We start from the raw sequence: 26,504 nt of genomic DNA, 5'->3' as shown, positions 1-26,504 counted from the left end.
TCTCACATACCAGTACTTCATATGTTTCGGAGACAATAAATTATCAAGTCTTGCCTTCAAAATAACGAATTACAAAACCAATTCAACCCATCTTAAAAGCTTGGATTAGAGGAGCCATCGAAGTTGGCTTCTTAAATCATTCCACTTCTGGACTCTTGCATTCAGATTACTGCCAGATTTGGTATTCCGAAAATTCGACAAACTTGACATAGACATAAATATTGCATCACCTGCCAGACGTTTATTCTCCCAAACTCGACAATTTCACCCTTTCCACACACCCGAAAGTAGAACCGGTAACCCAACAACTAAGAATATCAAGGGATACTGCAGCAGGTGAGTACTAAACTAGTTTATAAGAATCATTAGGCTGCACCACTTGCTTTGTTAAAAGAGCATTCCCTGCACAGATGCACGTTTCTTTTCATCTCTTCACAAAGAACACCAAACCAAAGTACCTGCTCGACTCGTTTATAAGCTCAAAGTTCCAATGATGGCAGTATATTGGAACAGATTTTCCAAATACGTACATTAGTAAAATTTGGAACCAAAGTTTCCTGCTAAATTCAGAACCAGTAGAAACTATTACAGGTTTTTTTTTAAATAAAAAAAAACTATTATACGTACACATGAAGAAGGATGACAATAGGCTAAACGGTATGCACCCTGTACAGAAAATTTATCATTCCTTTCTAACCTCCAGGCAATCTATCAGCCAATGCAACCACACTTAATGGTATAGGCAAAATTGCCTCGGCTTTTTCATTAAGAAAAGTGCTTCGAACTTCAAGTTCACTCCGAACAACACGACAAACTAGAAGTGCTAACCCCTTCAAATTTGCATCCACTGAAGTACTAGGAAGTAGGTACAATCACTCCACCATAGAAACACTGCTCCTTCCTCCAATTTGCCAATAAGAACCTTGACCGATTAGAGAACATGCTCTTCCAACTCGGAGACCAATCTCCATATCCTGAGCTTGGGTTCGTAAGAGGTCCTCTATTGACCAGATTCTTAGAGCTTGTTGCGGATACAACATTTCCTTTTTCTTCATGTTTTCATAATCTTGAAGCTAATTCAAACAGTTGAAACGGCTCAGTACATGTTACTGTAAGATCAACTAGCATATTCAAATAAACGTAAACAGCTTTATTTTCAACAATGTACAGATATATTACCAGATCACTTCCCTTGTAAACCAAACCCTATTGATCCTACAAAACTTCTCTACCATCCTGTTGCTACACACTCACATTCGCAAGTGAAGCCACATCTTTACCAGATCACCTGCAGATGCTTTGAATCAAGGTGTTCTAAACCTATACAACACTAGCAAATTCATATGATATACACAGAAACTACACTAATGGCCTAATCATCGAGTCGCTGAATTTCACCCATCATTATACGAGTGCTGGTGACTTTAAAACCAAGGAGGGAAGGATCAATTTGCCTCCCTTTCTTTCCTTTCTTTTTGCCACTCCGGCCACCTTCTGATGATTCTGCAAATCCAGCTGTCGTTTGGGCATCCATCGGAGGAATCTTCTTGGCATTGCTCTTAAGCATATCAATAAATGAAGCCTCTGATACATCAGCATCACTGGCAGATGATGTACGGCGAAAATGCATTTCTTTTTTTGAAGATGCCATAACATCAGAACTTTGGTTTACTGGACTAACCACTGTGTCTCGCCTTGCCCCTGAAATTCCAGAGACATGCTTACTCATCCATAAGTATTGTTTGATAATTTGATTGAAACATCAGTCACCACTGCCTCTCCAATAAATTGCAACCATACAAGATAACTAGTAGAGTTAGAAATTAAATACCATCTGAAGCAGCAATTGAAGTTTTTCCTCTAAGAACTGGATCGGAAGTAGGTTCTGGTAAACCTTCTTGTGATGCTGAAGCACTTGGGACAGGAGGCCGTCTGAGCAGAATATTTTCTTGCACTTTGGGTGGAATTGGAACCCTGTGGGATATGGGAACAGAAAATTATTACTTCTACACACGCTTGAAAGAGAGCATATAAGGACTTTGAGTTATTGAGACAAGGTAATTAAGGGTTAAAATATGTATACCGATCCTTGGCAGTTTCTTCAACAAATGAATTACTTCGGCCAATTTTGTCAATATAAAAACTAGCATTCCCACCTGAGAGCGATCATTTTTAGATCAGCCACAACTCTCACACACAAACACTCTCAAACATAATGTAAGGCACCAAATAAAACAACAAAGGGATACCTGAAACACCTGAGGAAGCATTCATGCTATGCAAGTTTTTTGACCTCTCCTTAAAATTATTTGTTGTCAACAACCCTGATTGTTCAATCATTCGTTCTTGATTCTCAAAAGATCGAGCCATATTTATCCCCTCACTTTTGGAACCCCACTTCCTGCCGTCCAACTCAGAAGGTTCTTTACCTATAGAAGACTTAGGTATCATGTTAGATTGTGTGTAAAGTGACTGGCACGTTGCATTAATTCCTGCCAGAAATGACTCTCTATCAGCCAATGCTCCAGAATTAGATCTATACATCAATTTCTCATTGCTTTCCACACTGCTGGCCAGCTCCTCCTGTGGGAGTTCACCCGGATTGGAACCAAATGACCCTACACGAAATGAGTTATTTAGACCTGCTTCTTGGTCTGCATGAAGATTGAACAGGTGGTTTGAGGAGCTTGATCCAGAGTACTGGCCAGATGGCAGACTTTTATCAGGCAACATCCCATTGCTCATCACATTCAACGACTCGCTACGTTGATTGCCAGATTTTTTATGGAGTAGCTCCATCAATAGTCTCTTCGAGTTCTCCTCATTGATTCCATCTGACATCCATAAGTTTTGATCCTGAGAAGAATTCTTGATCTCTGAATCCCTTTTCTGCCTCTCAGCATTAATATGCAGCTGCTGAAACCGAGCGTCCATCCAGTCACTCTCAAGCTGATCATTCTTCTCGGGCCAGTGTCCCTCTATTGCATCCAAATGTGAAACATGAAATTGGTTAGGAACATGAGGATGATGAGCATTGTGGGAAGGGATTCCAGAAGAAATTTGACCCGACGGTATACGCCCAATGGAATCCTGCATGTCTAAACCTTGGGCACGAATCATAGCATTTACCACATCCAAGTTCATCCCTGGTGCACCAGCAGGTAATGACATTGACCGCTCAAAGGGCAGTGAACCAGGCTCATAGAACCCTTGCTGAAGTCGGTCCTGTAATGAAAGATTCCGCTCCAGGTTATTCAACTGCTCCTCATGAGATGCCCTCTGCTGCCTCTGATGAAAATCCAAAGGATTAAAGCCAGAAGAGTGCCCTCTGTGATCATGATTACTAGCATGGGTTCTGAAGATCTGATTTGATTCCTCGGCTGGCCATATAGAACCGATATGCCTCTCTTCTTCCATCCGCTGCCTCAATCCCATAGGTAATTGCCTTGCATGCATCTGTTGTTCCAGTGACTGTTGTTCATGCTGTGCACGAGACAGCAGCTCAAACAAATCTGTTTGATGTCCTTGAGGTGTATGACCAAATTTTGCTTGAATCAACTGCGCCATAGTAGGATCAACATGTCTCGGAAGATGGTGAGACCGTTGCTGGAGTTCATGTAGGAGCTGCTGCTCTAATAAAACCTGATCAATAACATTGTTCGCTCTTACAGGATCAACATGTGGCTGCCTAAGTGTAGGATCATGCATTTGACCACGCAGCAACTGTTCAAAAAGCACCTGTTGTACTTGAGATTGCTGTTGCTCCTGTAAGAGCTTCTGCTGATGGAACTGCTGCTGCTGTTGCAGTTGATGTTGTTCAAGCTGGGCCTGCCTCTGTAGTGCCAAAAGGTGTTCCAGATCTGCTGAAGAATGGTTGGCTAATTGTTGATGGTGAATAATATTCTGACTTTGCATAGGATCTAATACACTATCATTCATGTGTGCAAAACTAGACAACATATTTCGCTGTTGGAGCTGCTGTTGCTGCTGCTGTCGAATTTGCTGCGACATAAGCTGCTCTGCTAAATCGTGATGACTGGGTTCCTGTTCCATGTGCGACAATTGGCGAGGAGTTAACATTTCCTGATACAAGTTTGGATCAGAGACTGAATTTTTTCTATGATGATCAGACCACATCTCAGTAGTTGCTGGATCAGGATTTGCACTAAATGGAACTCCCCTCCCCCCCTTACTAGATGGCATATTGGCCAACTTGGATTGCTTTGATTGGCCACTTTCTAGCTCAGACCATAGCAACCCAAAGGGATGCAACCTATCATTCTGAATAGGCACACCAGATTCTGTCAATTCATTTGTGGGAGGAAGGTGATTCATAGAGTTTGCCATAGGATCATGAATGCTCCCAGAAGAACGTGCAGTAGAATAGGCAGTGGTTCCATTAATTCCAGGAAACACAATATCTGGATAAGTACAGATGAACTAGAATGAGATAATGGCAAAAAAAAAAAATGCATGCACAATTAGCAGAGCAAAAGGTATCTATAGAATGGCAAACCTTCATCTTGTTCAACAAAATCATTAAAGCTTTGACCCCTTGAATGTAGTTGTAATGGAGCTTCAGGCTCAGAAATTCTTGGCTGAATATGCTCAGCTGAATAGCTGTCTAATTCCCACAAGGGCCGCTGATGGTCATTTCCCAAAAATGTATAATTACTGTCTGAAACTGCTGCAGTAAAGGGTAAACTGCCTCCTCCTAAGCCACCAGATTCTTCTATATTAGAACTTGAATTTATGATGCTACCATTTCCATCCCAAGATTTAAGATGTGGCATAAAGTCTCCCAACTCTATGAAAGGTGTTCCTTCAGGAGCATCCTCCAAACGAACAAGCAAGTCTGTCCCAAAGAAACCTTGTTCAAACCATGAAATGATGTCTAAACCCTGATATGGCCCCTGGGTCACCCCTTGAGGATCAAGGTAGAAGTACGACAAACCCTCAGGATGAACATCCATTTCTAACTCTTTTGCTCTAAGGTCATTCTGCTCAGAAGAGGCCAAACCATAGAGAGTATTTGAAACATCGGGAAGCTTGGATCTTACATCAGAATAATTGGCAAACTCAATGTCCTCAGATACAGGATGATTGGGAGAGGAAGAATCTTTGACTTTCATACTGCCACAAGCAGGAAGCTGATTTGCACTATCATAAGAACCACCAGTCCCCACATCACCAAAGATACCATTACTTTTTGGAATTGATAGGGGCATTCCATCAAAATCCTTTCCTTCAGTACCTATGTTATCACTTTCTTTATGACTAACATCTTTTTCTGCAGCAAATAGGATCAATCAGATGTTAAATTCGGTTTCCAGATCGTAGCATACAAATATATATAGTGCATAACATGAGACAACTAAAACAAATTGCAACTCACCATTTTTCATATTCCTGTGTGAACCATAATTCCACAAAGTCCCATAGTCATCAGCATTTGCAGCCTCTTGATAGGTGTTAGTCTCTTGAGCGACAGTTGGGGGCAAATTGCCCAGAACTCCATCAGCAGCTTCTGAGTCTCCCACACCTGGAGAATGAGTGTTTTAGAAAGTACACTAGGATTGATAGTGAACAGAGCTCGGAAATCAATCAAACCATTTAGCTGAAATATACCTGTAACATTTTCAGTTGATCTTCCCTTTCTAAATGAATTGTATACTACCCCACTACTTGTTATCTTTCCCTTCCATATATCGCTAAGGATGGCCTGTTAGCATCAATATAAATCAGTAAGAAAATTGATGGCATCAGTCAACCAAAGAGGACTTTGTAAGATGACGCCCAAAAAAAAACCTGATTTCTTACCACCTCATCAGCATCAGGGGCATGAAAAGCCAATGGTTTAACAAACCCAACTTGAGTTAGTGGAGGCGACTCCTCCATCGCCTCTGGCATGGTATCAAAAGATAGTTCAGGCTTTCGCTGCCGATAAATGTCAAGAAGCTTTCCCCTTGGGTAGCGAAAATCATCAACAGAGCGCCTTGGTTTCCCAGGGACACTATCACTTTTTCCTGAAAGAGCAGACAAAATGGTACCTGCGGATCTCCCAATACCACTTGACCTTCCTCGCCCAAGGGCAAATCCCAAATTTGAACCCTCCACTCGTCCTTTTTCTATTCCAAATCCAGGTGCAGCACGGTAAGTAGCCAACCCCCCAGTTTGAACCTCCATTCTATGGCGTGGCCTCCATTTATCCCGAGAATCTGACTCACGCTCAGCAGCTGAACGATTATTAGCTCCAAGAGACTGACTCTCAATGTTACTGTGAACATCATCCTTCTCCACATCGGTTCTCTTCTCAGTTCGGGACTCCTTTTCTTTCTCTTCAGGACCCCACCTTGACGACCATTTGCTATCACGCCGTACTTCATTGCGGCCATCACTCCACCTATCAGTTGTAGGCAATGTCCTACTATCAGTTGCCTCTCTCAATGGAATGTTGTCAGCACGGCGTTCCGTTTTCCTACGATCTCTTCTACCACCAAGCAAGCTAGTTTCTCTTTCCTCTTCCCGCCAACGACGGCTATTTTCACTCTCAGTAGCAGGCCGCCTCCAATCTTTTTTGTCCTCAGAACCATCTGACCGCCATACTTCCTTCTGGTTGCTATCAGTGGAGTTTCCGAGAGAAGTTGGACCACGCATTTCCTGCCATATATTAACAATTTAGTCACCAAAGAGCTCGGCACTAGCTTATAAGAAATTACAGGGTCAATAGCACTAACTTATAACTCCACAAGCAATACGTTTATTATTAAGTTATTGCAGCGAATGATTTCTGAGTTAGAAATATCACAAATAATGCCTTAAGTAGAATTTGTTACTAATACTAACAAACTCAAATCTTTTCAGCACATACCAACTTAGAGTCAATTGGCTTGGCATAAAGCCACTGCGGTGATAAAGGTATGCCGCTATCCAAGGCAGCTGGATCTACAAAAAAAAAACAGCATTATAAAATCAGATAAGACAAAAGACCAAAGAAAAAGAAAGAATGTACACTACTTCATTGATCCTCCAGTTGAAAAAACAATAACAATACTAAAAAAACAGAACTAAGCTTACCTTTCAACTCATCAGCTGACCCCATATGCACCTTTTCCTCATCATTGGCTTTAGAAACTTGAACTGCCATAGCATAACAAAAGTCAGAAGACGAGATTATGAAATTACAAATGAATGCCAGAAAGTACCCATGTATTAAAGTTTCTAAGACATTGTACACTACTTAAATGGTTCACATGTCTAAGTTAACACAACCACAGGAATCCAACTACTGTTCAGAAACGAGGATAAAACTGAAAAAAAAATTGATAATTTTCAATAAAACAATCAGATTCTTAATAGAAAAATAACAATGACGACACGGGCTGCTTCGGTAACTAGTTTCCTAAGAAAGTTTCACACCATAATAACTCCCAAGCTTATGAGCACATCAGCTTCACTGTTTTTACCAGAACACTACAAGTCCTCTCATCCATACATCAAGTCAACCAATACCAAACCTAAACCAAAATCGTCATGACAATCCAAAACTAAAGAAAATACATACACCTGCCTACCTATGGACTGCAAATACGCAAACACCTTTCATTCTATTTTCGACTAAGAGAATAAATTATCACAAGTAAATTGCACAGTGATTTAAATTCAATTCAAACGATTATAATAAAAATCGAAACACAACACTAGCAATACAAATGCAACACTGATCTGAGAAACATCCAATGCTTCAAATGAAGAAAAAAAACGTCGAGCTAATCAAACAAGTCGAAGCTGAAAAAAATCGAAAATGAACTGCTCTATTGTATACTTAAGCGCTTCAGATCAGTAATCACAAGCTCTACACCGATCAAATCCATGGAATACACAAATCAGATTTAACTGAGAAAAACAAAACAAATGCGAAGAAAAGAAGGAAAGCGCGGGAGCACCTTTGGAGGTCCAGGACTGATCGGAGGGCTTGGAGGAGAGGAGATCGTTGGGGAGATCGAGCTTGCCGTCCGCCATAGAAAGAGGTTCGAGAAGTGAGGAGAGGAAGCCGGAGATCGGAGAAAGGTGAGGATTGAAGCAGCGGTGGTGGAGAGGCAATAAAGAGAGAGAGAGAGAGCTTAGGGTTTGGATTGGGTTCTGAAATTTCAGAGAATCTAGGGTTTCGGTTTGTACAACAACACTGAGCAGAGAGAGAGAGAGAGAGAGAGAGAGAGAGAGGGCTCTGGTAAAAGAAAAGGGTGAGGGTTTGGGTGGTGGTCAGAACAGCCAAATCAACTAAAATCAAGTATAAGATTTCAGGTAGCTTGGTTAGTAAAAAACTAAAAATAAACAAGTAAAATCAAGTATAAGATTTCAGGTAGCTTGGTTAGTAAAAAACTAAAAATAAATAAGTATACGTATCTATTTATAATCTTATAATTCAAACACACTTCATCAACCAAAATCCTTATAAAAATAAGTTAATAACTAAATTATAGACTAATTAAATTCAATTTTTAATATAGAAAAGATATAGCCGTAAAAATTAAATTAATAAATAATAAATAAATTTAAAAAAATAGATAAAAAAGTCATTTTACAAATTTAACTTCGACAATAATTAAGCTCTACATTTAATTTTCCAAAAAACAGTTTTTAGTATATTGACAAAAAAAACTCCTTGCTTTTTCTTTGTTTTGTGTTTACTGGCGATCAACTGGACCGACCCGCAATACTGTCCATGGGTCGGGTTTGTCGGTCCAAAAATCCAAACTTGCCAAGCCTAGGCGGGAGCTTAGTGCAAGCAGGCACTAACGTCACTAAATCTGTACTAGGCGGACTAGGTGGTTGCGAAAGCGTGCTAAGTGGTCGTTAAAAGAGTGCTAGGCGGGAGCTTAAATGTTTCTAAATGGACGGGCTAGGCGATTGTGAAAGTGTGTTAGGCGAGTTTTTAAAGGTGGGAATGGGATCAAGTTTCATTTGCTTTTACTTCTTCCGAAACAAGGAGAGTCCAATCAAATGAAAATATGACTTTGCCAAGAGTGTAAGCAAAAGCCGCACCAGCAACTAATTGTGTCATCCGTACACTTCTCCTCCCCCCAATTATGGTGGAAAAATGCCGTTTGAACCCAACTATACTTCTCTCTCATGGAACCAGAACATAAACTGACGACTTTGTTTTGAAAAATTAATCATCATGGAACTCATTTCACCCCTGTACTGATAATGAGTACTGTGATTTTGCAAATGAGTAAATGTTAAACGTGATACTTATATTACAGATGTAGATAATTCTCCGCTTGATATGAATCAAGCAAAAGCATAAAATTCATTAATGTTGTGTTTGGATGGAGTAATTTTATTTTGAAGGAGCTTCTATTCATACCTCTTAAAATGGCAATTGGACCTCAATCTTTTTCCTAGATAGTTTTGACTTAGTCAATACATTTGAAATTACTAAAAAACATATAACAATAAAAATACAAGGAAAATAATTTTTTACTTATCTATTATAAGATACAAATGTAGATACTTATCATTTATATTTATTGCTAGACAATCCAAAATGGGATATCAAATTGCATTAAATGATTTAATTGATTACCTTCTTTTTTGCTAAACATCATTAGTCAAAAATTTAATGTAGTTGATAAACATCAAATTGAATGTGAACGATTTAATGTATAAACTATATAACTATATAGAATTTCTCATAAATTTCGATTTAAGCAACAATAAAAACTCGTTCATTAGAGGTTAGAATATTTCATATACGTTGATAAGAAAAACTCATTAATTAGAGGTTAATATATTTCATATACGTTGATGTTACTATCAATGAATGAAAAATATAGTTTATCAATTTATTATGAATTTAAAAAACGAGTGGAAGGGTAATCGAATTAATTCGAGAAGATAATTTGTGTGATATTATATATTTTTCGATTTGTATATAATAAATAAATTTGAAATAGAGAAAGAAAGAAATTAATAAATAATAGTATGATTTGATATATCATATTAGATAATAGGCATTTTAGGAAAACTTTAGATGTTTAAATAGTATTTTATGTATCTATAAAAGCAAAATATAAGTCTACTGAGTAAAGATGTCTAAATACTGTTTTTGGAGGTATGAATAGAAGCTCCTTATTTTGATGGAGATTTTATTTTTATGGGAAGTCTATTTTCAATGGTATATAATTCTAAGAATTGATAATTCTTTTGTTTATGTAACGACTCCAAAATTTCGAGCGTAAAAACTCAAAATTTCAAAGTCTTGAAACAACAAAACAATCTCAATAAACCGAAATCATTTTAAATGCCACAGCGGATCGTCTCTGAGTTTAAAATACAACTCAGTCAAACCGATTATTACAAACCAAATTATAATTCGACATTATAACAAATGGAATGAATAATCCTCACAAAAACCTCACAAGAAAGTCACACAAAATCTTCACACAAGCTGGAATTAAATATCTTCAAGTCCTCTGAGCGGTCCGTCAATTCCCGCTAATCCACACATGCGGAGTTATCCACTACACCATCGAATTGGTGCACCGGGATTGTAAACACAAACCCGGTAAGCTTTACAGCTCGTATGAGTAAAAACAACAATAAAACTCGCATATCAATATATACGGAAAATCCACAAAAACATCAAATATAAATGCACTCATGAGTCAATGGACGGCCCGTCTGGTTGTCCAAAATATGAAAATGAAAGTGCTCATGAGAAATTGGGCAACCCTTCTGGTTACCCAAATGCATTTATAATACGGGTACTAATGAACGCTGGTACACATCTGTTACCCCTCACGTAGTACACCGCCGATATTGGGCAACCTTCTGCTACCCAACATCCAAAAACATGAGTACTCATGAGCTGATAACCCATCTGATACCTCTCATGCAATACTCCGGCAGACAGACTAGAGCTCTAACTGTATCGTAACTTTCGCTCGGCCAAAGGCTAGGTTCCGACATGCCAAACACGTCCGAAGACTGGTCCGAAGACATAAACACGTCCGAAGACAAATCAACAGTTTAACAATCTCCATGTTAAAATCACATACAATAATCATCACCTCATATTGTACAAAAAATCAAGTCCGAAGACAAATCAACATTTTAACAATCTCCATGTTAAAATCACGTACAATAATCATCACCTCATATTGTACAAAAAATAAAGTCTGAAGACAAATCAACATTTTAACAATCTCCATGTTAAAATCACATACAATAATCATCACCTCATATTATACAAATCAAAATCACATCCTCGATATATAAATCTTAGGATTAAATACTTGTGACACCCTATACTTTAGGTGTAAAAACAGTTTTGTCCTTCTACTTTCAAATTTAATATGTATATCCTATAACTCTTATTTTTAACAGTTTTGTCATTCTTTTTTTAACAGCTTAGTCAATTCTGTTAGTTGACCGTCAAAAAATTCCGTTAAGCCGTTAAAATACCTAGAATACCCCCAATTCAAATAAGATTTTTTTTATTTCTTTTCTCATGCCTTTTTTATTTTCTCTTTTGGTTTTTCTTGGTTTTAAATTTAATTCATCATATGTGCTATCCAATATATATAATTGTAATCAACACAAATTATCAAATTAATTGTAAACAAGAGGAGAATTAATGACAATTGCTTAACATCAAGTTGGAAATAAATAATTTGAAACTATTTTTGCATCAAAGTATGGATATGATAGTAGAAGTCTTTTATGTCTTAGCATTATAGAAATTAATCAAAATATGTTTGTAGAGCATCATAATATAAAGGAAGTTTATAACTGGATTTGAGTACTGGCACTCACATATCATTTTAGGCATTATCCAATTGATTATAAGATGTTTACAATTAATTTGATAATTTGTGTTGATTACAATTATATATATTTGATAGCACATATGATGAATGAAATTTAAAAATAAGAAAAACAAAAAGAAAGACCAAAAGAGAAAATAAAAAAGACATAAGAAAAAAAGAAACAAAATATGATTTGAATTTGGGGTATTCTAGACATTTTAACGGCTTAACAGAATTTTTTAACGGTCAACTAACGGAATGGACAAAACTGTTAAAAAATAAAAGCTAAAGGATATACAGATTAAATTTGAAAGTAGAAAGACAAAACTGTTTTTACACCTAAAGTATAGGGTGTCACAAGTATTTAACCCTAAATCTTATCATCAAAATGACATAATCACGATAAAATCATAACAGTATATTATATAGCAAACTATATATTTGTACCTATTTACTATTTATATTATATATATATATATATAATCCACTATATCATATACATGTCATATTTCATAAACACGTTCGAAGACAAAAACTCGTCCGAAGACAAAACGTTTTAACAAACTCCATGTTAAAGCCATGTACAATAATCATCACCTCTTATTGTACAAATCAAATCACATTCTCGATATATAAATCTCGTCATCAAAATGACATAATCACTATAAAATCATAACAGTATATTATATAGCAAACTATATATATATATGTACCTATTTACCATTTATACAATATATATATAATCCACTATAACATATACATGTCACATTTCATTCTTAAAATTTCTGCAAAATCTTGAATCTCTGCAAGGGTAGATTCGTAAATATGTGAGATTTTACTCACATTCTTTCCTGCGTGCAACTTCCACGACACTGAAAGTAATTTCCTCACTCGTTTCGTCAGTCACCTAATAGCATGATAAATGCTTAGAAAATGATACTTAAAATATCAGGTGACGATTTCAGTACAGCTAAATGTTGTTCATAAAACATTGTTCACAGAATACTATTCATGAGTATCATTGTTTTACTAAAACACTGTTCATAGCTACCGGTGTTACCAAAACATTGTTCACAATACTGTTTACCATTTCACTGTTTTACTGTTACTGTTTTACCGAAACACTGTTCACTAAAAACACTATCCACATTAACTGTTACAGAACACTATTCATAGAACTATTCATGCGGCGTCACTGTTCACCGACCGCCACCAGTGATCACCAAATTTCACCACCACAATCTAAATGACATTCCTAACAACTTCCTAGTTCACCATACAGTCTAATTTTGAGGCTAAACACTTCAATTTAACAAGAATCGAAAATCCCCAATTTAAAAACCTAGAATTTCTTTTCTTCGATTCTCCTAGCACACAACGATTGGGGTTAAATCTTTTGGAGGGTTTGTAGTATGGACGGAGACCTTCAAAATGAAACAAGAATCGTACCGATTGGTTGCCAGAGGAGGGAGATCCGACGAGTTGAAATTCGGCGAAATATGCTTTTTTTGAGAGAATTTCCAGGCTTCACCGCTCCTAAATGGCGGCGAGATGGCGGGTGACGCTACCACTAATCGACAGGGGATTCAACAACCTTTCAAACGTGACCGGTGCTCCGCTCTATGGTGGCCGGACGGTGGAGATCCGACGGCCCAAAGTCGGCTGCTCGGGAGAGAAATTTCCGGATTTTTTTTCAGGGTGAACAGTATATGTGAACAGTCCCGATTCGAATTTCTGATTTTTCTCCCATTTTTCTCTTTAATTCCCCTATTTATACTATTTTCCAAAAGTGTCCAAATATATTTTGATTCGTAACTTCTTCATACGAACTTCGATTTAGGCGTGCCACGTGTCCACTAATTCGTATCGACGAGCTCTACGACTTTCATGTAAAAAGTTTCCTAAGAATCCCAATGAGTCAAAAGTCAACTCTTAGACTCGTCAAATTGAACGTTTCCGAACAATTAATATTTCGAACCATTTCGTTTTCATTTTCGGCTAATAAAATTGGACAATGACCAACTTAATAATATCCGTAAACTCATTGAAAATTAGATATAAATTTTTCGGGTTATTACAGTTTATATATTATTCCCTATAAAATTAGGTGTGGCTATTACCACCCCACAGTTTACTTTGTTCACCCCACAATCTATTGATTTATTGAAATACTATAATACCTTGATGTAAGATTACTATAATATACAATAAATTATTTAAATTTGTAATTCATTTTTGTTTATTTCAAAAAACACACATCTATTAATATATATATATTAAATAATTAAAATTAAAACTAATAAAAAATCGAAATCCTTATATCTATGCAATATTGTTATATTAAAAAACGCGTTCTTTTTTATTGGCACTTCAATGTGATTGAATTTGTTTTCTTAGCTAATATTTGTAATTTTAACTAAATTATGTTATTGATATACATACAAAAGAGAAAACTACAGTATGTGACCCTATATTACATTTATAAAATGTTACATGATGTAGTAATTTTAAACTTTTATTTTAATAGAGATTGTCAAAATAATTCTGATATAAAATATGAAGAACATAAGTTTATAATTAAAAAAAATTGTGTAATATAAGAAGAGAATGTAAGGTGAACAAAACAAGCTTAAAATTGAAGAAATTATATTGAGTTATTGAAAAATTAGCAACTTAGGTATTATGTTTGGGTGAACAAAGTAATTTGAAAATAGAAAAAATATACATGGTCTGAAAAGAGAATGTGGGGTGAACAAAGTAGATTGTGGGGTGACAATAGCAGCACCTTTTAAAAATTTGTTAGAATTACATGGAAAAAATTGGAAATTGAAGAATAACATCTCTTTTTTCATGAAAATAAATAGGAAAAATAACCTTCAAATTCTCATTATATTTTTCTATAAAATTTGCACTTTTCTATAAATTTCACTCCAAATGGGATAAAAAATATCAGATTTTTGGAATTTAATTAAAGTCCTCCTTATTTTCCTCTATCCAAATAGAGTATAAATGAACATGATTTTTCATGTATAAACTAGTTATGTACAACTCATAAATGATAAACTCAAAGCTCAAAGCTTTCTTTTGGAATACGATTTATATTTTGAAATCATATTAGAACATAAAATTATGGGTAAGAAATAGATATATGGTGAAATTACCACAAAAACCAAAGATAACGTGTTGGTCATACAATTGTGATAGGGAATATACAATAGCTAAGAGAGAAAAGTATTCATGATATGGTGAATTGGATAGAGAGGTTACAGTCGTGACGCCAAGATGGAAATGGGTTATTTCTGTTAGCGTGAATGATTGAGTGGATTACTGGCGTGATTTAAGGAGCAAATCAAGGAGTAATTTGTAGTTGTTAGATTATATATAGAACAATTATGTGTATGAATATATAGAGCAATATACATTTCAACTTGGTATCAGAGCCTATTTTTTCTCTTTCTTTCTTGCTCTATTTTTTCTGGGTTTTTTTTTTCTTCACAGCCGGTCACCGCTGCCCTCCGCCTCCTCCCGTCCGGCTCCGGTTCTGCGCGTCTACGTTGCCGCTGCCCTCCGACGGTCTTCGTGTCGCCGACACTCCTTCGACGTCGCCGTAGAACATTTATGTCCAAAGTCGACGTCGCCGCTGCCCTCCGCTTTCCAGTTTTGCGCGTCGACGTCGCCGCTGCCCTCCGCCGGTCTTCGTGCGACCTCGACGTCACCACTGCCCTCCGAAGTCGCCGTCACTCCTCCGCATTGCCGCTACCCTCCGACGTCGCCATCATTCTCGAGATGTTGCCCTCCGACCCATTTTTCGACTCTTTCGGCTACTCTCTGCACTGCCTGACTCGTCCCCAATTCGACTCGACCCGGCCCGGCCTAAATTCTGCAGCCTTGGTTGTCAGTGCAAGTTCACCGACAGTGCAAGTTCACCGACAGTGCAAGTTCACCCAAGACAGATTCTTATCAGTTTGCTACATAATCCCTGATTTTTTAATTTTTTTTTCAATGGGTGTTGGACACGAAGCAGAGATGTCAGATCACTGATGTTCTGAAATACACACCTGAGCAAAATGAGATTTCTGAAAGGAAAAATCGTCATTTACTTGATATGGCTCGGTGTATTCTTTTTAGTGCCCATATGCCTAAATACCTTTGGGGTGATGCTGTCATAACTTCCGCCCACCTCATTAATCGTCTTCCATCTCGTGTCCTTCAGGGAAAAGTTCCATATAAGGTGCTTGCATCTCATGTCTCATTACCCTCTTTTCATAATCTTCATGCTCGTGTTTTCGGTTGTGTTGCTTTTGTCCATCTTCCACAACATCAGAGGTCTAAGTTGGATGCCCGGACAGTTAAATGTGTGTTTGTTAGGTACAGAGGACATCGGAAAAGGGTACCGATGCTATCATCCACCTATCAGGATGTATTATGTCACTATGGATATTACATTTTTTGAGGACATGAGCTATTTTACCTTTTCTAATACTGTTCTTCATGGGGAAAATTCATATTTTGAAGAGCTGTATCATGGAGAGGGGGAGACAAGTGAGCTAGTAGATATGGTGACAGGTTCCGTTGAGATTGCCAATGTGTCAGCTACACAGGCACCATCGGATGATTTCTGTGTAGTCACTCCGGAGATTTAGGTACCAGAAGATGACAACACAATTGCCCCTCATGTCTCCCGTACTGTTGTTTATACACCTGACCAGTGCTCTCCTGGTACAAAAGATCACTCATATGAGGTTAGTCATTATATTAGGGCTAATACTAGTGAGGCTAATGGTAAACAATATGTCTTGCCAAATAGGTCTACTCGGGGTCAGCCAACAAAAAAATAGAAACCTACCCTTCAGGCTAAAGCTAAGTATCATGTGACAAATTTTATATCTACCAAAAGATTGTCTAAGTCATATGAGTCATTTGTGAATCAAATATCTACTGTATCAGTACCTAACAAAGTGTGAGATGCATTGGGAGATCCAAAATAGAGGAAAGCAATGGAGGAAGAGATTAAAGCATTACAAAAGAACAATACTTGGGAGCTTGTATCTCCACCATATGGCAAGAAAGTTGTGGGATGTCGTTAGGTGTTTACAGTAAAGCATAATCCATATGGGTCAGTGAGCCGGTATAAAGCACGCCTAGTAGGAAAGGATTTCACCCAGACATATGGCATAGACTATGATGAGATATTTGCACTTCTTGCAAAGATAAACACTATTCGGGTATTGCTCTCTTTTGCTGCTAACTTAAACTGGTCACTTAGACAGTTTGATGTTAAGAATGCATTCCTTCATGGAGAACTAACAGAGGAAGTGTACATGGATCTTCCGCCTAGATATGTGGCCGCTTCTCCAAATAACTTTGTATGCAAATTGAGAAAGTCTTTGTATGGTCTTAAACAGTCACCTCGTGCTTGGTTAGGAAGATTCTCACAATTCATGAAAAATTGGATACAGACAAAGTAATTCAAACCACACGTTATTTCTCAAACATCAACAAGGGAAGATAATAGCTCTAATTATATATGTTGATGATATGGTAGTTACTAGGAATGATATTGTTGAGGTAGATAGATTACAAAAGCAATTAGCCACATAGTTTGAGATGAAGGACCTAGGTACACTCAAGTACTTCTTGGGCATTGAGGTAGCCCGGGAAAGTGATGGTATCTATCTGTGTAAGAGGAAGTACATCATTGATCTACTAACAGAGACATGTCTGTTGGATTGCACTCCCATTGATACTCCTATTGAGCAGAACCATCGGTTAGTAGAGTATCCAGATTAAGTGCCTACTGAAAAACCTCGTTATCAGAGGCTAGTTGGACGCCTAATTTATTTATCACATACCAGACCAGATGTTGCGTATGTAGTAAGTGTAGTGAGTCAGTTCATGCATAATCTCAGTGTGGACCACATGGATGTTGTTGTAAGGATTTTAAGGTACTTGAAGTCAGCTCCAAGGAAAGGAGTAATGTTCTCTAATCACAATAATATCCTTGAGGTTTGTGGCTTCACAGATGCAGACTGGGCTGGAAATATTACAGATCGAAGATCCACATCAGGGCATTTTACCTTTGTTGGGGGTAATCTTGTTACATGGAAGAGTAAGAAACAAAAAGTGGTAGCTCGATCTAGTGGTGAAGCAGAATACAGAGGTATGGCACAGGGAGTGTGCGAATTGTTATGGCTTAGAAATTTACTACAAGATTTGGGTATTAATCCTAAGTGTACTATGCAGCTGTACTGTAACAACAAAGCAGCTATTGATATTTCACATAATCATGTGCAACATGATCGTACAAAACATGTGGAGGTTGATCGTCACTTTATAAAAGAGAAGGTAGACGCGAAGATCATTAATTTTCCTTTTGTTCCTACATAAGAGCAACTTGCCGATATGCTCACAAAATGAGTGTCTAGAAAGGTCTTTTATGACTCATTTAGCAAGTTAGGCATGATTGATGTGTATGCACCAACTTGAGGAGGAGTGTTAGCGTGAATGACGGAGTGAATCACATGCGTGAATCAAGGAGCAAATCAAGGAGTAATTTGTGGTTGTTAGATTATATATAGAATAATTCTTTGTATGAATATATAGAGCAATATACATTTCAACTATTTCCATGCTTAATAAAAAGACGTAAATGCATTTATCAATTTCGAACAATTAGGTGAATTGGATACAACTTGAGGCACTGCCCACAAATCCTAGCAAAGGTATGCTAACGAGAATATACTTTGCCCTTCAATGTACTAGCAGGAAACTACATATTTGATGTTTGAATTCAGTTACCATCACACACCATGCCGTCAGATTTTGCATTGAATAACTTCCCGTTGCATTTCAGAAGTTTTCTTAGTCCCATGCATAAATTAAGATTGAACACATTGTTAATTATCACCACTTCAACCATTCCCTGCATTATATCTTGATTTATGATTTCATATCCTTAGTTTTGGCATATTTTCCGGACTTCCATGGATAGCAACTAGCGAGCTGAGAGCTGCAGTATCTATATATATATAATTCGATCTGTATCATGCAACTTCATCCAGGCACGCATCTCTGGAATACTGTTGGATGAGCTCCCTTTGAGATCCGATTTTTTCCTGCCCTAAACCCTTCTAGGATCCATAGAAAAGCATAGAGCTGCAATACCAGTGACCCGTTTTCATTAGTTCTTAACAAGTTGAATGAAGAGATTCACAGGAATAGGCAGTATATTATCCCCTATAATGAGAACGTACCCTTGTGAGAGCCTGCTGTTTTGCGGTGAGCGCCCTTGCCTCGCTCGCTTTACCATTTACCAAGTTAACTATTCGTATTGATTTTAGTATTTCACCTTGAACATTGAAATACGATTACGTACACCAGTTAAGTTGGTACGTGTACAAGTTGAGAATTTGCAGGTGCGTAGACTTCTTACAATACCCTTACTTGGTTAAGTCTTCTGAACAAGCCATAACCAATAGGTCTTTCGAACTATGTCATAACAAAGAGCTAACTGTTTCCTGCATGGGTGTACTTTAATGTTATCCCAACTCAGTAATTACTCGCTCTGTTTATTGCATAGAAATATAAGCAGCTTTCACATAATCTACGTCTGCTCCAATTAATTACCTAAGTTACAGTACTACGAAGGACTAACCAACTTCAGTATTCTAAATGTCAACCGTATTCTCATCCAAACATTTAAATGGTATTTTGGCATCTTTAATCTATTCCAATTACCCGAGTTACAGTCAATGTTCTAAATATCCTAATATATCCTCAATATATCCTCGATATATCTCTGATATTATGAAAACGATACGATAAGTTGCTTATTGGTCTATTATATCGGTCAATCCAAAATAATCAAGTCAAATGGCGATATATCGGGTCAAACCGAGTTTGACCCAATATATCGGTGCTTTAAAAATATATATAACCACGTCATTTTGAAAAATTAATTTTAAAGAAAATGAAATATTTGTTGATATCATTCGATGACGAGAGAGTTTAATGATGAATGATTACCTCTATTTTTATTAATTAATACTATTTATGTATTTTAATTGTCAAAACAATCAAATATTTTTTGTTTATGAAATTTATTTAGTACATTTTGAAATATAAGTTTTAATTTCTCAAATTTATTTGGTATATTTTGAAGTATATGTTTATAAATATATTAAATTTAATTAAAAATGAGTAAAAATGATAAATCTGATATATTTTTATATATCTCTGTTATATCATTATTTTACAAAACCGATACGATGCCGATAACCGCTATTTAAACAATTAGCTACAGTACTACAAATGACTAACCAACATCAGTATCCTAAACATATATGAACTATCGATTGTATTCTCATCCAAACATTTAAGATGGTTTTTGCCATCTTTAATTTGATAGTGGTGTATTTGCAAACTTCCATGAGCATCGAAAAAAAGCATTATATGGTGTCGGATATATCTCAAGCCGATCTACTTCAGCAAATTTCACGTACTCTCAAGTGTCAAGGAACCAGTACTATATTAATCTTTATCTTATCCCTTCAAATATTTGTCTATCCAAATTCAGCCATGGAGTTTCTAAAGTAAGAAGCTTTCTCTTGTGGTAAATATCTTATGGTGAGTGAGGAAATCTTCTAATTTTCATTCGTGAACAAAAATTAACTACACATGTTGCAAAAGAAGACCCGCCGAGAAACCCCAATAATATTTCAATTCAAAATAAACCACAATTATTACAAAAATCCATAGAGATTTCCAGTATCTAGAAGAACTCTTCCCTGCATTCTTGAGAACGCCTCGCCCTCTTCCTGCCAACTCTCTCATTTATGAGAGTCTCCTCCAGCATCTCCACCCTCTTTGATAGCGACCCCAGCAGCTGGGTTTGCTTCTCATTTCGGTGAACCAGCTCCATCACTATCCCCACCAATCTCTGATTCTCGTCCACCATCTTCTGTAGTATCTCCTCACTATTCTTCTTGTTGCTTTCGCATGAGCTGCAACATGGCTTTCTCTCAGTCAAAGGTGGTTGGTGACTTGCTGCATAGGCCTCCATCCGATCCTGCAGAGCAATCGTCTTCTTGATCACCGCCCTTCTCAAATCCCTGACCCCAGAGTCGACTCCCTTGACGGCATCCAGCTTCAGAAGCAAGCTCATCAGCGTCTCTACCACCTTCAGCCGCTCCTTGGCATCAATTCTCAAAAAATCCGCCATCTCCTTAGAAACTAGCTTGGATATCTCATCCACCTCACGCTTGATCCCAGCGATTTTGCTCACGCTTTTCCTCACCAAAAACCCTCTGAAGACCTTCTCGATCTTCAGCGCCGATTGGACTGGGATCGTCTCGATCTTGGCGGGCTGGATTGGGACGTTTATGTTTGGGAAACAATAATAGGAGTGTTGCATAGGGATTTCTCTCTTGCTTTGGGAGTGATAGTGTGAAATGGGAACTTTGTCGTGACAGAGATTATGGAAGACAGATGCCATGGTAAATTAGATGTATAAGAATCAAGAAACGGAAGTCTTCAATTGGGGGTTTTGTTGAGAAAAGCTTGAATCTGCAAAGCAATTCAAAGTTGGCATATACTTGTACACAATCCTAAATCACAAGGGAATACACAGTAAGTAAAGGAAATCTTGGATGATTATGCCTTGATTTCCTAAGGGGTCGATGAAAACAGTTTTTGACTTGATTTGAGGAGTGAAGGGGGTATTTATACTAGTGAGGGCGTCCGGGAGAGCGAAGACTTCAGAGTTTCCTTTTCCTTGTGGGAGTGGGAGTCGAACTAAAATGGAAGTCATGTACGTGTCTATGTGGGATTGCTCGTGGGTCACGTGGATAGTCAACAGTCGAAGTGAACGTACTTTTTATTTCACCAAACAAAATATACTTTGGTCTCTGTTTGATGACTTGATCTAGATCTAAATTCTCTGTTTTACAAGTCGTGAAGTAAATTTTTTGAAAAACGAACACAGAACTCTCTAAATTCTTATAGACGGAGCTCGTGTCATTCAACCAACATGGTTTGAGGTCTTCAAGATGTAAATAAACAGTTCTTGCCTTCAATTCTCACATTCTTGTGACCTGACAAAGCAAAGCTCCAGAAAAAGCAATCAAAAGCAAAACGAAGAAATAGCTGGAGTCTGGAGAATAGCTTTAGGCCTTTCAAGGACAGCTTGAACATTTGTGACTTGATATTCTGAATCCATCTGTACAAAAAGATCTACGTTGTCTGACTTGTCACAGAAAAGCATACTTCGCAACTTAAAAATGCATATAGCTTTCACTTCAATGATACACAGGTGACTAATTTACATCAAAACCATAAGAACGAAGGTAAATCACAAACGATCACCAGGTTTTAATGGCTAATATCACCAAAGACTGCAACTGTACATTATACATCTTGTTCACTCTCTTTTAAAGTAACGATAGTTTTTTCTCTTTTTGAGAAGAAACGAGAGACTAAATAAATTAGCTGTAATGAAGAACACCAATCAGGCTGCTAGCGGACGTCAGTAAGTAGACCCTCAGAGAAAGTTCATCCTGTTTGGTATTTTGATGCCTGCCCTCTTTACAATTTCTGCAGAAGCTTGCTTGGCCATTGAAAGAACTGGTCCCTGTCCAGGCAAAATTGGGATTAGTAAGTGAACCGTGAAGACACTAGTTGTAATTAATATAAGCCATGGGGTAAAAGGTCTTGCAGATCAAATCATGGAAAGTGAACACTAAAACTGATCTCACCCACGGCAATCAACATTCTACAGTTTGAGAAACCTATAAGAGAATACCTCATCCACATTCAAAATCTTCTTATCCTGCATAATCCATTTGCCATTGCACATTACAGAGACAACATTTTCACTCCGCATGGAATACACAAGGCTGGAAATGCTGCATATGCAGTAAAGCAAAACAGTAATCTAGAACTTGTCTTGAAAGAGAGCCAACATACAAAATTAACACCTCTATATTAGATTGGAAAGTCCACAAAAGTAATTGCCAGTGAAGTTTAATCTGGAGTTCTGGATTAATGAAAGTTCAAATGTCTGTAATTCTTCAAATTTGAATTCTGAGGCTAAATGTTTTGAAATAGTACCGCATATAATCCTGACGGGGAGGTCTCTTACCAATCGTGGAGAGGAATCATGGTCCAAGCGGAAGGATTGATAACAACCAGGTCAGCCTACCAAATCATGGAAGAAACAAGCAAATGAGCACCACACAATATCTTTTTCAACAAAAGCCTGGAGAAAGCAGAAGTCTTAACTCTTAACAACAAAAGAGAGGAAGCAGACAGATGAAAGGAAAAAATCCTAAGAAATAGTTGAAAACCTTTTTCCCAACTTCAAGGGACCCTATTTCATTATCCCAGAGTACAGATTTTGCACCATTTATAGTCGCCATCTTGAGAACTGTTTCAGAAGAAAGGGCAGTGGGATCAGTTGTTCCATTCGTGTAAACTTCCCGTCCTTTGTTAATCAGAGAGGCCAGGTACATCTCATCAACTGAAAGGAAGTAAATAGATCCATAAATTTCCAATCCTCAAACCAAAATACTAAAGATGGTATGCAATGGAGAACCCGAAATTTAAACCTAAGCTCATTCTATTATTTGATGGGGCCCCATCTGTTCCCAAGGAGACACAGATGCCAGAAGAAATCATCTCTCTAATAGGCGCAAATCCAAGCATTCGCATTGCAGCAGCAGGACAGTGAGATACTTTTACCTCAGCCCTTGAAAGACAATCAATCTGAAGATACAGAATGACCATTAAAACAGACACGCACACAAAGGAATGCAGCTATATTGAACAAGTAATGAAATAAAAATACGAAATATTTATGAGATTGTATTGTCATGAACACACAGCCGTCCCATAACTTTTACATTTTTATAATAACAGTACAGGAAAGAACAGCCCTATGAGATTTACATATATTTAGTGACTGAAAAAATGAAATAGAATAAGAAGTTCACCTCAGAATCGTTGACCCAAACTGTATGAGCCGCTAGCAAATTGTTTTGAAGAAACTTTATCTGCTCCAAGTGTGTGACTGTTCCATGGTCAACTTTTCTAGTATCTGTCACAAACTGGTTCTCATATGCTATCTCTGCAACATGCTAAAGATTGAAAAGCCACCAAGTTTCTACTCAAGTCCATAAAAATGATAACATATGGCAGAAAAGTTGATATACAGATATATGAGTACCATGTGGATTCCAATTTTCAGTTCTTTTGCCATATCTCTTGTTGCAAGTAGCAAACTATCTGTTGCATTCATGATCTGCCTAATTCCTAACCACACTCTGATGCGCCCATCACCTGTATTATGGTGCTTCTTGTAAAGCTCTTTCTGAGACTGCCCTTAAAAAGTATGAGCAAATCAAAACATTTAAGTCGTGCCACACAAACAAGCCAAAACCAGTACATTAGCTCAATCATATGCTCAACCTGAATACAATCATCAGTACTCCGAGAAGCCCAAGTTGTGGGCAGGCCCTCGCCAGAGTCCATAACGGACTCGGCTAAACACGCGCGTAACCCCAGCAACTCAACCGCCCTCGCCATTCCTGACACATGTTGCCCTCCTGCTTCAGCAAAGCAAGTTACCTAGTTCAATCACAGCAATCAACAACAGGCTTTATCATACAACATTGTAGTCTGTACTAGTCAGCTAGCTAGTCACCAAATTTGCTTCACTAAAACTACACATTGTATTTATGTGCGTCTAAGCTACCCTAATTAAATAAATGAGACATTGTTACGTAAATTGTATTAACCTTCATGGTAGAAATTAACTCCAAGTTTGAGGAAACAGAGATCTTACACCAGAGTGAATGAGCTCAATTCCACAAAGCAGAGTAGAAATGTATGAATCTTCCTCAGTCATGTTTGATTCGTAAGGCCAAATCCTCTCGTGCAGCCACGTCATCAAATCGACGTCATCGGCTATTCCCCGCGCTAGTTGCTGAGACGTGTGTACATGTGTGTTTATGAATCCTACATTTTCCACATTTTTACGTCATATTTATTATTTTCCGAAAATTGAAAACTAAAAAATCGAATTTGGGAAACAAAGAGAATACCAGGAAGTACGATGTGGCCGTTGAGATCGAGAATCTGATGAGCTTGAGCAGAGAACTGGCGAAGAATCTCGGAAGACTGACCAACGGCTGTGATGGAGTCGTGCTCGATGACGACGGCGCCGTTGCGGAAGACCCGGCAGTCGGGGTCCACGGTGACGATGACGGCGTTGTGAAGTATAGTCGTCGTTGAGTTGGTCTGACGATCTGCCATCGCTGTCAGAATCCTTATCCTTCTTCAACTCGTCGATTGTTTTGGGGTGGGACTTCAGTCTAGAATTGTGTTGCAGAAGTAAAAGTAAACTTAGACTGAAAACAACCTAAAACTCGAGCTGTTTGTCGCGGCTTTCCACTTGTTGAAGATCGATAGGGACATTGGATAAGATGTGTGCCCGATATGATTAAACAAGGCGGATCCAAATTGTATACCGCTCCGGACTCCGGATTATCCAAATTTTGATTTTACAGCTAGCAATGGTGTCACAAAAGATAAAGACTAGTATATTTTGATTGGAAGTCTTTTTTATGCTGTCACGGTTGCATGCAAGTGGGTTCTCCTTTCCGAATTTGAATTTTTGTATTTTTTATTCATGAAAATGGTATCCAATTTGTATACAACTCTTTCATACTAGAAAGAGAGCCCACGCCGGGCGCGGTTTTTATATGTAATCAGTAAATATTTATGAGTGTAGTTAGCAATTAGATGATAGTATCAACATGACTCTACATAATAGGGTGATATTTATATTCCGTTAGTATGTTATATTAGTTGTTTTTCCTTACATCTTCATTTGAGATTGCTCACACAAAACAACAACACACTATAATACATTAGTACATACTATAATATATGAGCTCTCTAATGGAACAAAGTCAGCAGCTGCATCTTGGAGTTTCCACAAAAAAGACTCCATGGTGTAGTTATCAAAATTGGAACCAAAAGTTAGTTGCAGCTGCAATGTCTATCATTCAAAATTTCATCAGTTAAGGGATGACGATGAGGCTCCTTGGTTTTCTTTCCTGTTAGTATGAAAACAAAAGTGAAATGAATGTAGTTATGTGGAAAATTATATTATATTAGGAAAATAAATATGTTCAATGATATATTCTATTGTGTGGTTACTCTACCTGTTTTCGGACATTGTTCCAATTGTTTCTTCTATTTGCCTTCTTGTAGAATGAAAGCGTTCTAGAGTTGTACTGGTTGGGGGGAACTGATGATATGGGGATTGTGTGGATTGAGCTTCTGGGAGCACATCTTTCACTATCAATTCATTGTTGAAGTTGACTTTTAGTTGGAACATGTAGTTATGCCCTATTGTATTAGTGATCTCCTCTGGTATCCATTTCAGTTGTGTAGTTTCTCTTTCTAAGAAGATTTGGGCAACTGATATCGAAAAACTGCTCGGATGGCTTCCCCATTAAAATCAAAATTGATTCATTAGTGTCATCCTCAATAGTCATGGACAACCTATAACTGTTAAAATAAACCGTGGATCATTTGAACATGATGTTGGAAAAATTATGTTCAACATCACGGTCCATATACTACTTACTGGGTTATGTATTCTTCTCTGTGTGGAATAGTTGGGTCTAG

General features: G+C 37.6%; 3 protein-coding genes across 5 annotated transcripts; all 3 read right to left on the bottom strand.

Moving 5' to 3' along the window:
- Window positions 1-662: 662 nt before the first annotated feature.
- Window positions 663-8,254, bottom strand: LOC126790503 (protein ESSENTIAL FOR POTEXVIRUS ACCUMULATION 1-like). 2 transcript variants are annotated; one of them, XR_007671740.1, is made up of 12 exons: window positions 7,947-8,254; window positions 7,078-7,140; window positions 6,872-6,945; window positions 5,821-6,660; window positions 5,629-5,722; window positions 5,396-5,542; window positions 4,517-5,290; window positions 2,250-4,421; window positions 2,084-2,156; window positions 1,832-1,974; window positions 1,180-1,701; window positions 663-1,073 (listed from the first exon to the last, which is right to left on the bottom strand). XR_007671740.1 is itself a non-coding variant. In XM_050516755.1 (11 exons), the coding sequence occupies exons 1-11, from the start codon at window positions 8,020-8,022 to the stop codon at window positions 1,373-1,375; spliced, it is 4,785 nt and encodes a 1,594-aa protein (XP_050372712.1). In that variant the 5' UTR covers window positions 8,023-8,254; the 3' UTR covers window positions 1,130-1,372. The 2 variants fall into 2 exon arrangements, 1 of the variants encoding a protein (XP_050372712.1); XM_050516755.1 differs by lacking the exon at window positions 663-1,073 and having other exon boundaries at window positions 1,130-1,701.
- A 12,329-nt stretch (window positions 8,255-20,583) lies between these two features.
- On the bottom strand, window positions 20,584-21,306 carry LOC126792350 (BAG family molecular chaperone regulator 5, mitochondrial-like). Its single transcript, XM_050518797.1, has one exon. It carries the CDS (start codon window positions 21,304-21,306, stop codon window positions 20,584-20,586), a length of 723 nt encoding a protein of 240 aa, XP_050374754.1.
- Window positions 21,307-22,112: 806 nt separating this feature from the next.
- Window positions 22,113-25,367, bottom strand: LOC126789852 (uncharacterized). 2 transcript variants are annotated; one of them, XM_050515915.1, is made up of 10 exons: window positions 24,911-25,367; window positions 24,652-24,824; window positions 24,276-24,434; window positions 24,034-24,183; window positions 23,801-23,944; window positions 23,417-23,573; window positions 23,156-23,328; window positions 22,951-23,006; window positions 22,612-22,714; window positions 22,113-22,440 (listed from the first exon to the last, which is right to left on the bottom strand). In XM_050515915.1, exons 1-10 carry the CDS (start codon window positions 25,119-25,121, stop codon window positions 22,351-22,353), a joined length of 1,416 nt encoding a protein of 471 aa, XP_050371872.1. In that variant the 5' UTR covers window positions 25,122-25,367; the 3' UTR covers window positions 22,113-22,350. The 2 variants fall into 2 exon arrangements, with proteins under 2 accessions (XP_050371872.1, XP_050371873.1); XM_050515916.1 differs by lacking the exons at window positions 22,113-22,440; window positions 22,612-22,714 and having other exon boundaries at window positions 22,951-23,067.
- Between the last annotated feature and the right edge of the window lie 1,137 nt (window positions 25,368-26,504).

The sequence above is a fragment of the Argentina anserina genome, chromosome 4 (genome assembly GCF_933775445.1).
Source record: "Argentina anserina chromosome 4, drPotAnse1.1, whole genome shotgun sequence".
NCBI classification, from domain to species: Eukaryota; Viridiplantae; Streptophyta; class Magnoliopsida; order Rosales; family Rosaceae; genus Argentina; species Argentina anserina.
Note: the sequence above shows the minus strand (reverse complement) of the source record. Positions and strands in the feature narration are given on the sequence as shown.

What these genes read in the sequence shown, in the direction of transcription:
- LOC126790503 (XM_050516755.1), bottom strand. Translation starts at nt 8,022, where the DNA reads ATGGCGGACGGCAAGCTCGATCTCCCCAACGATCTCCTCTCCTCCAAG. An exon ending in GTCAGCTGATGAGTTGAAAG is followed by an intron (nt 6,946 to 7,077) that starts GTAAGCTTAGTT and finishes TTTTTTTTGTAG; the next exon opens with ATCCAGCTGCCTTGGATAGC. An exon ending in GAAGAAACTGCCAAGGATCG is followed by an intron (nt 1,975 to 2,083) that starts GTATACATATTT and finishes CATATCCCACAG; the next exon opens with GGTTCCAATTCCACCCAAAG.
- LOC126789852 (XM_050515915.1), bottom strand. Translation starts at nt 25,121, where the DNA reads ATGGCAGATCGTCAGACCAACTCAACGACGACTATACTTCACAACGCC. An exon ending in TTTGGGTCAACGATTCTGAG is followed by an intron (nt 23,574 to 23,800) that starts GTGAACTTCTTA and finishes CTGTATCTTCAG; the next exon opens with ATTGATTGTCTTTCAAGGGC. An exon ending in ATGATTCCTCTCCACGATTG is followed by an intron (nt 22,715 to 22,950) that starts GTAAGAGACCTC and finishes CTGCATATGCAG; the next exon opens with CATTTCCAGCCTTGTGTATT.
- LOC126792350 (XM_050518797.1), bottom strand. Translation starts at nt 21,306, where the DNA reads ATGGCATCTGTCTTCCATAATCTCTGTCACGACAAAGTTCCCATTTCA.